Source organism: Chelmon rostratus, chromosome 7 (assembly GCF_017976325.1).
Source record: "Chelmon rostratus isolate fCheRos1 chromosome 7, fCheRos1.pri, whole genome shotgun sequence".
NCBI lineage: Eukaryota > Metazoa > Chordata > Actinopteri > Chaetodontiformes > Chaetodontidae > Chelmon > Chelmon rostratus.
In genome coordinates this window covers 19,236,736-19,249,259 of record NC_055664.1, presented here as the reverse complement: position 1 = coordinate 19,249,259, position 12,524 = coordinate 19,236,736, and the positions used below count along the sequence as shown (strand labels likewise).

Here is a 12,524-nt window from a genome sequence, read left to right as displayed (position 1 = left end):
TGCAGACAAGTCAAAATAAATGCCGAAAATCATTCAGATTAACCTAAATAGATTGCTTAAATAATTCAGAAAAAGTAACTTAGTTGAAACAGATGTACGGTTTACTTACACAATGAAAACTCAAAAAGCCAATGATAGTATTTGAGGTTCAAGTGTTTTGTACTCTAACTACATCCTAGAAAAAACAGAATAACTTGCTGTGTGTTCTTGTGTTGATCAATGCAGTCAGAGATTTCATATAAGCATACCCTTTTTTTTTAACATTGATAATACTATCCACCTATGGCTTGATGTATGTATTTTGTATTGTATAGAGAAAAAGGATTAATTCTATCTTGGAACAGAAAGTGTAGTGTTTATGACTGGATGTCCCGACCCATGATCGCTTTCTTTGTGTTCCTCTCTGGTCTCAGCAGGATTATGTAACATTTGGGTCCAAACAGTGCCACCAAGAGACCAAAACTGGAGGCCAGGATGGCAAACACCTCCACTGCATCTGAGTATTTGCCTGGTGAGCTGATATAAGCTGGGACAAAGGCCACCCACACAGCACAGAAGATCAGCATGCTGAAAGTGATGAGTTTGGCCTCATTGAAACTGTCTGGAAGATTCCTTGATATAAATGCAATCAGAAAACTGATGACAGCAAGTGAGCCAATATAACCAAGTAACACTGCAAAACCAACTGTGGACCCAACTACACATTCATAAACTATTTTATCATTGTGGTATTGAGTGTTTTTTTGAGGAGCTGGTGAGGCAGAGACAATCCAGACAGTGCAGATTACTGCCTGAATAGACGTAAGAACAATAACTGTCCCCCTCTGCTGCAAAACACCAAACCACTTCAGACTGGCTCCACCTCCTGGCTTGGAGGCCTTGAACACAGCCAGAACCACCATGGTTTTCACGAGGATGCAAGAGACACAAAGCACAAAGCTGATCCCAAATGCTACATGTCTCAGCTGGCATGTCCACAGACTGGGACGGCCGATAAACAGCAGTGAACACAGGAAGCACAACTTAAGTGACAGCAATAGTTGGAAACTAAGTTCTGAGTTGTTGGCTCGTACGATAGGTGTTCTGCGATGATAGATAAAGATCCCTAGGACAACAGCACAGATACATGTGCCCAGCAATGATGCAGCAGTCAAGCAGATACCCAGAGGCTCATGGTAGGAGAGGAACTCTGTTTTCTTTAGAACACAGTGGTCACGCTGGGGGCTGGACCAGAAGTCCTCTGGACAACTGGTGCACTCAGTGGAGTCTATGAAAATAGGCGCCGTCTTGAGAATCATGTTTACTGTATATGACATCTCCAAACAACAATGTTTAAAAGTGAATACCAACCAGTTTTATTGCTGATCTTTCCTTCAGAACAAGGGATGCAATCGAAACAGCACTCAGGTTCCCCTTTCTTTCTGGCCATGCGGGTACCTAGAGGGCAGCTGTCACTGCACACTGACCGGGTCGGCTGTTAAGAGGAAAATAGCTACTTTTTAATTTACACTGCTATAATGAGATATACTTGAGTCAAAAACATGTGTCTAAAAAATCAGAAGTAACCTTGTTTGTTTCGAAGTTCCAAAAGATTTTGTCTTCATCAATTGTGAGTTCTTCACCTTTGAAGGCCGACCTCTTCACCTCACCCACATTCTGAACTTCGGTTCTTCCATCAGGGAGCCACAGCCAGTTCATGATATCATATATTGGTAAGACATCACCGTTCTCATCAAATGACACTTGATCACCAAATGGTGTTGTGAAGTTGATCCTATCCAAGTAATACACAAGCTATGTATGTCAGAATAATGGATAGAGGAAAACCAAAGAGGACAGAAGAACTATTTATGACCATGGTGAACACAGTGGGACTCAGTCTTCAACAATCACACTGCTGGATTTGTGAACAAACAAGGACACTAGCAATTCCAACAAAACATTTTTCTGAAGTAGAGTCATTTCTCAGTGGACCTAGTGAAATGATCATGTGTCCTCTCATCTGATAATACTCTCCCCGGCTATGAGCCAAGTCAAGGGATAATCCTGTCAGCTATCGTCTGGGCACTTTGCCATCAGTAATCTAATAGTTTTGTGTTTAATCATTTACCCTAAAAGCTTCTCTGCAAGTAATACTAAAGCGTGTCACTTAGTGATGGAGACAGATGGGGTGTAAAGTGATATCACACCTGCCATGACTCCAGTCTTTTCAGATTGCCACAGCTGTGCCCGCTGAAAGGCCCTCTCCCTGGCTCACACTTCAGCATGTCATCAAGGGCATACGCCAGAGCATACACAGCCTTGTAGATATTATACTCTGGCCTGAGGTTTGAAATGTCCAATAACTCTGTCTCCACATCCTCCAGATCTTCCTGTCCAGTGCATAAGGATCCACCAGCTTCCACCCAACCTGTTGGAGGCGGTGCAAATCTGCACTGAAATGTGTGTTCCCAAAACTGGTTTACCTGAAATATATTCAAAACAGCATGTTATAAATTACAATATATTATTCTTGACATTACCAGATCAGATTGCACAGTATTACACTCACCATGCTATTTCCATAGCTCAACACAGTGTCTTATGAATAATGGCAAGAAAAATATATTGGCATTACAATATAATGTCACTACTAATGTTATAATGATACTATATTGTTGTGAATTATGGTATTACATGGTTAAACTCTCACCATGCTATTTCCATAGCTGTTGTTGTGGTGTTGGTCAGGACATATTTGTAGGAGGAATTCCCTGAGCCCTGGTATTTCTCCTCGACGGATGGCGATGCCCAGTGTCCCACCCAGGTATGGCATGAGATGGGGGGTCTGGAGCACAGTAGCTGCTGTCCAGGCTTCACTGGCCATCCATTGCAGGCCTGTCACATTTTGCCTCACCACCTGTGTTTTTCCCAAATACATAAATTCATACTGCCAAGCAACGAACGTTGTGTCAAGTCTTGTGAATTATACACAGTTTACACATTCATACAGAGATGCAATCTCATGTTTCAGATAGCAGTTGATCATCACTCCAGTTTCATGTTATTTGTCTGAGTAACTTATCCCACTTTCCAACCACTCAAACAAAATACTGGCATAATGCGTTCAATTACTTTTTTAGTCACAGGCCAACATGTTATTTAATTTAGATCCCTCAGTTTGACAAATAAAACATGAAGTTGTAGAACTACTAACGAAATTTTCAAAAGATGTATTTCAAGCCCAACCTCTTCCATGAGATGAATCATGTAACTCTCATGTGCAAACACAATGACCACATGTGCTTTGGATTTCTTCATCACATCCACAATCCTCCTGAGTTCAGATGGATCGTTGTCCCAAGGCAAAACCTCTGAGTAAGCCAGACAACCTTCACCAGACTGAGCCAGGTCAGACTGGAAGGATCGGGCAGCATGGAGTCCATAGTCATCATCACTGACCAGCAGACCTGCCCAAGTCCAGCCAAAGCGGTTCAGAATCTGAATCATGGCACGCACCTAAATGAATACAGAGTGAATGAATTAATGCACAGGCTGAAAAATTATTTCACTGTAAACCTGCTTCAAACACGTTTCACAATGCATCATGTTTAATTATTGCCGTTCCAGGAATAGATTTTTCAGTGAAGTGAAGGAATGTTCTTCATTAGAACAGTTTAAATGTTCCTTTATGCATTTTTATTTTGCTGATAGAGAGTCACCTGGAAAGCATCACTTGGGATTGTCCTAAAGAAGGATGGAAACTTTTGCCGGTCACTCAGGCAGGAACATGTGGCAAAATAACTGACCTGTCAATGACACAGACTATACATCCTAAAAAATTTCAAAGCCTCTCTGGCTCTTTTAAGCATTTCAGGTTGATTACAGCATGTTTGCAACAAACATTACATTTGATACAAAATAGTTCTTAGATGGCACGGTGGAAAACTTACCATAGGCACTCTGTACAAACCTAAGACAGTGGAGATGGCAATACAATGTGTTGAGGAAGAATCACCCACAATCCCAATGACTGGAGGGGTTCCTACACAGGTGTTGTCTGCTATAAACTGCTCCTCTTGACCACTGGCTAATGACAGTGCTGCACTGAATCCAATTCCTAGTTTTACACAGTGATCATAAAGACTGTATCCCAGAGTCACATTAGTCAGCAGGTTGGAGTTTCTGTTGATCTCATCAATAGCAAAGGCCATGGTCTGGGCCCGCCTGAATCCTACAACATCAAAACTAACACAAGAAACACCAAAGTTTACTATTGAAATATACAACATACAGTAACTGTGCCAACATGTATGTTGCACAACTACAGATTTTGGAAAATGTGCCAGCTGAATAGCAACAATTATTGTAACATTGATTAACATTTTTAAAATGGCATAAATACGCATTGTAATTCCAACATCTTATTCGATTGATGTTGCACAGTTTCTCCTTTTGGCTGTTTCCCTGAAAGACTCACCCATGGCAGGTAGGTGGTTGTGGTTCTGAGGTAAAAGACAGGTCTGGAAAGACAGAAAAAAAGTGGACTTGAAACAGCCCACCAAGAACAACATCTCCAGCCTTGTGCATCCCATTTAGATGAAACTGATCCAGTAACTGGCAGGTGGAGGACAAAAGAGGGGTGGACACGGCAGAAGAAAAGTAGCAATCCAACAATATGAAATACATCAGCATGTGCATGTTGATCACTAAAAATGCCCACATGACTTTCCCTCTTTTGACTCCTTTTCTGAGCTGAGCCTGTTGTCTCACTATGTCAACCCCTTTTATTGACTTGCCCTATTGATAAGTCTTGTACACCACTTATTAGGGCACAAGCAAAAGTAGGGGCAGGGCCTACAGCGCATTTCATTTGAGAATGATTTCCTCTTGAGACAAAACTTTTGCACACTATTAATAAGTCTCTCTCACTAAGGCCATATTCGTCACCTGTCTAATCCAAATTTAATTTGTGGCTGACCCTAATGATTGAGATCTGCTGAAAGTTGCATGACACTCATATTGTGATCTTATTAGTTTTCTTGAATGTCATATCAATTGGACGTTCATATGTAAGTTAGTCACTGAATATAGACTATTTCACCTCCCAGTAAAACACTTACTTGCCTAATTGTAAAACACAAGGTTTCTTCAGAATCACTTCACAGGTTAAAACCTGAGCACATACATGAGCGTAATCCCCAATTTCTGGGCATGACAAGCATGCCAGATTAAACTCACTACAAACACAAATCAGTACCCTGTCTGTGGATTTCACTGTGAAATCACAGAGTTCAATCAAATGTCCACTAGATGGTAGCAGCATACTAAGACATGTGGTGAAAGAAAAGGCCTTCCCATCCATTTTTCAATACACTTCAGCCGTTCAATGGAGGGCTGTTGTATCTGTCTGGCACATAGCGACTTGGAAGATATCACACATGATCAGTTATGCAGAAATGTGACAAGTTGGAAGTTACCCCATTAGATCGTTGACTGCCCAGTTGGCAATGTTGAAGAGTAAATTTACTCTTTAGCATGTTTTTCAAATATTTTTCGGCACAGGCATACACGCTCACTGATATTTAGTTGTATTCTTGCAGACGGGAATAGTTTCATCTGATTATTTTACCCAAGAGCACAATGGACACAACAACATGTAACACGTTCGGGGAGCAATGTTGAGTTATACTACCACTATTTGCACCTTTAACATGTGTGAATGGTTGTAAAGGTGTGTAGACCACCTCTGACATAATAGTGAATTTATGAAAAGCAGTTTTGATGGCTTGTTGGTGGATGTGCACACCCATACCACTCCAAATTAGCCTTCTTCTCATTGTTGTTGAATTTTGCGTCTCTCTTGTGAGTTTACCGGTCAGGCAGGGTCTATTGAAAGACCTCTTGGCCCCTTGTCTGTTCTTGCAAAGATGTTTGCAGGCAACCAAATGGGGCTTCAGCAATGTCATTGAATTCTGGCACCCAAAAAAATATCTTGGCACTGAAAACAAAACCTTTTCAGATAAAGAAAACATTGGCACTGAAAGAAAAAGTGCTGAAAAAAATAAAATAAAAAATGTGCTACGATTGGTATTAAGGAGAGTTCGGACCCAAAAGCAGAGTGAATGAAGTAGGATATTTATTAACAAAAGGAATAATAAAACAAAAAAACACCTTGCAGGGAAAAAAACATTGGATATTAATAAAACAAACCAAAAATCGCCACAATGGGAAAAATTAACAAAGTAACACAAAATCACCTGACAGGAAAAATAGCCAAGGGAAAAGAAAAAAATACACAGGAGAACCAGGAGGAATTTCTCTGACTGGCAGTAACAAACAAACTCAGAACAATCAAGGACACATGAAATCTCTAGAGTCACAGGAGGCAGGAGATCAAACTCGACAGCACGCACACATGATGTAAGTTAGAGGAATCATCGGGCACAGGAGTGGATCTGGAGGTGTCTTAAATAACCAGGCTGATTAGATGATGTCAAGCAGGTGCGTTTGAGGGGGCCTGCTGCCGAGGAGATTGCCCCGCCTCTCTGTGCTCTACCTGGAATGGATGGAGAGAGAGATTGGGGGGGATGCACCAGTAGGGCGAGAGGCAAGCACAAGACATGAGCACAGGCTGACCAAAACATCACAAAATGTTTCATTTTAGATTGAAATTTTTGTATTTGGTGTGTTTTTCAATGACAATCCTCTGATTTCTTTTTTTTTTTTTTCATGCCTGTCTAGTTTAAGTGTGACTGGTTTTCATTTTCAACTTTCTACCACTGTTTTGGTGTGGAGAGGAGGGCTTTTAGGGTAGGGGCAGGGAGAGTTTGATTTACATATCTGCATACTAATGAAAACTTCTCTTTCACAGAGGTCTGCATTGAAATGTCTGACATGAACACAACCCTGGCATACAGCACTGACTTCTACAAGTTCAACTTAAACTCTCAAAACCCCCAGTATGTTAAGTCTATTTCACTCTGCCATTGTTTTTCCATGTAGAACCGGGCTGGGTTTTGAAATGAATGCAACAAGTCTCTCTTCATTCTTTTATGCTGCTCCAAGCACCTGTTTTATAACTGCATGAATACACGTGCATCAAAATCCAGACGGCAGTTGAACTGATTAGCCTTAACATCCATCTGTTAATGGATTTCAGGGTTTGCGCTTGACTTTCAAACAGGAGACGAGGGTTTGATTCCCTGGTTAGCTGAGTGGTTGTTGTTAATCTTTTCAAGAAATGACCTGTTTTAAATGAAACCATGATTTTTACCAAAACCAAGTAGTTTTGGTGTAGTGCCTAAACATAACCAAGTAGTTTTGGTGCCTTAACCTAACCAAACTACAACCATCACCAAAGATGTTTCTCAGCAAGCATTATTTTGAAAGTCTGAAACTGTTGCGCATTTGTTTTGGCTAACTTAACCCTGGAATGAGAGTGTGTGACTGAAAATGTGACTGATGCAGTGGACCAGCACATCTGTGACACACTTGAGAGTGATACCAGGTACTCCACCTGGAAACTCATGTGTCAAGAGGAGATTTTTGCATGTAGGGACAATGTATAAACGGGTGAGTGTATGTTTCAGTCCATACAAGCTCAAGACAGCTAAAGATAAATGCATATACTCATGTTGGATAAAACCCAATAATTTATAAAATTAATTCAGAACAGCAACTTAGTTTAATCAGATGTAAGGTATTTACACCATGTCTTAAACAAAGGCAATTAAAACATTTGAAGTTCAAGTTCTTTGTACTTGAACTACAACCTGAAAAAAAAAAAAGTGCATTCTCACACATATGATCCAAGTGATAAGAGATTTCATATTAGGATTTATGTACAAAATTTGGCATCACCCCTGCTTTCTCAACATTTTAACAGTGGTACTACCATCAACCTATTGCCTTGTACCTCTATTTTTGTATTGTAGAGAGAAAAAGGATGAATTCTGTCTTGTGTCAAACAGTGTAGTGTTTATGACTGGATGCGACCCATGATCGCTTTCTTTGTGTTCCTCTCTGGTCTCAGCAGGATTATGTAACATTTGGGTCCAAACAGCGCCACCAAGAGACCAAAACTGGAGGCCAGGATGGCAAACACCTCCACTGCATCTGAGTATTTGCCTGGTGAGCTGATATAAGCTGGGACAAAGGCCACCCACACAGCACAGAAGATCAGCATGCTGAAAGTGATGAGTTTGGCTTCATTGAAACTGTCTGGAAGATTCCTTGAAATAAATGCCATCAGAAAACTGATGACAGCAAGTGAGCCAATATAACCAAGTAACACTGCAAAACCAACTGTGGACCCAACTACACATTCATGAACTATTTTATCATTGTGATATTGAGTGTTTTTATGAGGAGCTGGTGAGGCAGAGACAATCCAGACAGTGCAGATTACTGCCTGAATAGAAGTAAGAACAAAAACTGTTCCTCTCTGCTGCACAACACCAAACCACTTCAGACTGGCTCCACCTCCTGGCTTGGAGGCCTTGAACACAGCCAGAACCACCATGGTTTTCACGAGGATGCAAGAGACACAAAGCACAAAGCTGATCCCAAATGCTACATGTCTCAACTGGCATGTCCACAAACTGGGGCGGCCGATAAACAGCAGTGAACACAGGAAGCACAACTTAAGTGACAGCAATAGTTGGAAACTAAGTTCTGAGTTGTTGGCTCGTACAATAGGTGTTCTGCGATGATAGATAAAGATCCCCAGGACAACAGCACAGATACATGTACCCAGCAATGATGCAGCAGTCAAGCAGATACCCAGAGGCTCATGGTAGGAGAGGAACTCTGTTTTCTTAGGTACACAGTGGTCACGTTGTGGGTTGGACCAGAAGTCCTCTGGACAACTGGTACACTCCATTGAATCTATAAAAAATATGGAAGGTATTGAGGTACATGTTTATATCTCCAATTACAATGTCTAAAACTCAATACCAACCAGTGTCATTGCTGATCTTTCCCTCAGAACAAGGGATGCAGTCGAAACAGCACTCAGGTTGCCCTTTCTTTCTGGCCATGCGGGTACCTGGAGGACAGCTCTCACTGCACACTGACCGGGGTGGCTGTGAGGAAGAAGACAAATGTTTTTCTACATTTCTTTACACTGCTCTAATGAGCTGACATGGACCATGTCTACAAAATCAGGAGCAACCTTTTTTGATTCAAAGTTCCAGAAGATTTTGTCTCCATCAATTGTCAGTTCTTCACCTTTGAAGGCTGACCTCTTAACAACACCCACATTCTGAAATTTGGTTCTTCCATCAGGGAGCCACCGCCAGTTCATGATATCATATATTGGTAAGGCATCACCATTCTCATCAAATGACACTTGATCACCAAATGGTGTTGTGAAGTTGACCTTTTCCAAGTAATACACAAGCTACGTATGTCAGAAAAAGGGATAGAGGAAAACCAAAGAGTACAGAAGAGTTATATATGACCATTGTGAACCCAGTGGTACTCAGTATTCAATAATCAAACTGCATAATGTAGTGATGACATGAAGACACTAGCAATTCCAGCAAAGCATTGTCTTCAATGTGAGTGAATGTGAGTTAATGAGTCTAATGTAGTGACGAGATACTGCCTGATAAAACTGATATCACTCAGCAGTGGGCAAAATGAAGATGAATAATCAAATAGTTTTGTGTTTAATCATATACCCTAAATGCTAGTCTGCAAGAAATACTGAAGTGTAGGATTTCATGATATCAACAGATTGTGTGAGTGTAAACTGATATCACACCTGCCATGGCTCCAGTCTTTTCAGATTGCCACAGCTGTGATCGCTGAAAGGCCCTCTCCCTGACTTGCACTTCAGCATGTCATCAAGGGCATATGCCAGAGCATACACAGCCTTGTACACATTATACTCAGGCCTGAGGTTTGAAATATCCAATAAGTCTGTCTCCACCTCCTCCAGATCTTCCTGTCCAGTGCATAATGTTCCCCCAGCTTCCATCCAACTTGCTGGCGGTGGAGGAAATCTGCACTGAAATGTGTGTTCCCAAAACTGGTTTACCTGAAATAAATTCAACACAGTTTCTTATGAATAATGGAAAGAATAATATATTGACATTATAATATTTTGTCGTTGTAAACAATTACAAGACATTATTTTGAATTATGGTATTACATGGTTAAACTCTCACCATGCTATTTCCATTGCTGTTGTTGTGGTGTTGGTCAGGACGTATTTGCAGGAGGAATTCCCTGAGCCCTGGTATTTCTCCTCGACGGATGGCGATGCCCAGTGTCCCACCCAGGTATGGCATGAGGTGGGGGGTCTGGAGTACAGTAGCTGCTGTCCAGGCTTCACTGGCAATCCACTGCATACCTGTCACATTCTGCCTCACCACCTGTGCATTGAGCCAAATATATAAATTCACACTGCCATGTCACTAAAGTAGAGTCTAGTTTTGTGAATTATACAGTTTGCACAGTAAATGTATTATGTTAATCGTTGATAGGCAGCTGCAATCCTTTGTTTCCTTGTTGTAGACAGCATTATCATCAGAGTGATGTATATCATTATCACTGTAGTTCAATTACAAATATTTATCAGAGACCAACATGTCATTGTAACTTACAATAATTAGTAAAAAAAAAACAAAAAAAAAAACAAACTTTCAGTTGCATTTACTGTAACAACAGTAGTTGATAATTAATCTGGATTTCAAGTCCAACCTCTTCCATGAGATTAATCATGTGACTCTCATGTGCAAACACAATGACCACACGAGCTGTGGATTTCTTCATCACATCCACAATCCTCCTAAGTTCAGCTGGATCATTGCCCCAAGGCAAAACCTCTAAGTAGGCCAGACAACCTTCACCAGACTGAGCCAGGTCAGATTGGAAGGATCGGGCAGCATGGAGTCCGTAGTCATCATCACTGACCAGCAGACCTGCCCAAGTCCAGCCAAAGTGGTTTAGAATCTGAATCATAGCACGCACCTAAATGAATACAGAATGAAGGGATTCATGCACAGTCTGAAAAAGCCTATGGAAAACTTGCTGAACAAATTTCACAATGCATCATGTTTATTTGTTGCCTTTCAAGGATTATATTTTTCAGTGCAGTGATGGAACATTCCTCCCAAGAAATGTTTAATTGAAAAAATACTGTAAAACACTGTATTTTCATTTTGGTAATAGAGAGTCACCTGGAAAGAATCACTTGGGATTGTCCTGAAGAAGGATGGAAACTTTTGGCGGTCACTCAGGCAGGAACATGTGGCAAAATAACTGACCTGTGAAAGACACAGGTTGTACATACTAAAAAAACATGAAGAGCCTTTATCACCTCTCTCTACCTTTTATGGTTCGATGCAGCATGTTTCCAACTGACACTAAATTTCAAATTAAATCAAAATAATCCAAAAGAGTTCTGAGATGGCAAAACCGAAAACTTACCATCGGTACTCTGTACAAACCGAAGACAGTGGAGATGGCAATGGAACGTGTAGAAGAAGAATCACCCACAATCCCGAGGACTGGAGGGGCTCCTATACAGGTCTCCTCTAATATAAACTGCTCCGCTTGACCACTGGCTATTACCAGTGCTGCACGAAATCCAATTCCTAATTTGACACAGTTATCATAAAGACTGTATCCCAGAGTCACATTAGGTAGCAGGTTGGAGTTTCTGTTGATCTCATCAATAGCAAAGGCCATGGTCTGGGCCTGCCTGAATCCTAGAACATCAAAACTAACACAAGAAATGCAACTGTTTACAACTGAAGAATACAACAAACGGTAACTAACTGTAACTGTGCATGTTGCACAACTAAATATTTTGGAAACAATACAGCAGTTGAATAGCAACAATCTGCAATATTCATGTGAAGTACACAAAAATGTAACATATTTAAAATGGCAGAAATACACAATAGAACTGTAATAACTGATCATAAAAACATACTCCACTAATGGGACTGACTTTCCCTGTCTCTTATTTTTGCTCTTTTCCTGATAGACTCACCCATGGCAGGTAGGCGATCGTGGTTCTGAGATAAAAGACAGATCAGGAAAGTCAGAAAAGAAGTGGACCTGAAATAGCCCACCGAAAATCACATCTCCAGCCTTGTGCATCCCATTTAGATGAAACTGTCCCTGTACCTGGCACAGGGAGGAATAAAGATGGGAGGTCACAGCAGGAGAAAAGTAGATATACAACAACATGAAATACATCAGCAACAACATATTGATTTCTACACATGCCCACACGACTTTCCTTATCTTCACTCCTTTTCTGAACTGTCAGTTTTCTTGCTATATCAGCTCCTTTATTCATGTGCAGTATTGTTCAGTCTTGTGCACCACCCTTTAGGGCATAAGAAAAAGGAGGGGCAGGGCCTAAAGTGCATTTCATTTGAGACTAATTTCATACTGAGGCTGAGGAATTGATTTGCACACTTTTCATACTTCTGTCTCACTAAGGCCATATGAGCAACCCTTCCAACCACAATTTAAGTTGTGGATGACTGTTTCGATGGAGGTCTTCAAACAGTCATTTTATG

General features: G+C 40.9%; 2 protein-coding genes across 2 annotated transcripts; both read right to left on the bottom strand.

Annotated features, from left to right (window-relative positions):
- Window positions 1-356: 356 nt before the first annotated feature.
- LOC121609203 (extracellular calcium-sensing receptor-like) lies at window positions 357-4,704 on the bottom strand. Its single transcript, XM_041940777.1, has 9 exons — window positions 4,460-4,704; window positions 3,933-4,227; window positions 3,702-3,788; window positions 3,229-3,498; window positions 2,693-2,899; window positions 2,190-2,465; window positions 1,567-1,794; window positions 1,351-1,474; window positions 357-1,267 (listed from the first exon to the last, which is right to left on the bottom strand). The coding sequence occupies exons 1-9, from the start codon at window positions 4,702-4,704 to the stop codon at window positions 357-359; spliced, it is 2,643 nt and encodes an 880-aa protein (XP_041796711.1).
- Window positions 4,705-7,960: 3,256 nt separating this feature from the next.
- Window positions 7,961-12,132, bottom strand: LOC121609047 (extracellular calcium-sensing receptor-like). The gene is made up of 9 exons (XM_041940565.1): window positions 11,987-12,132; window positions 11,419-11,713; window positions 11,169-11,255; window positions 10,690-10,959; window positions 10,155-10,361; window positions 9,749-10,024; window positions 9,155-9,382; window positions 8,942-9,065; window positions 7,961-8,868 (listed from the first exon to the last, which is right to left on the bottom strand). The coding sequence occupies exons 1-9, from the start codon at window positions 12,094-12,096 to the stop codon at window positions 7,961-7,963; spliced, it is 2,505 nt and encodes an 834-aa protein (XP_041796499.1). The 5' UTR covers window positions 12,097-12,132.
- Window positions 12,133-12,524: the final 392 nt, after the last annotated feature.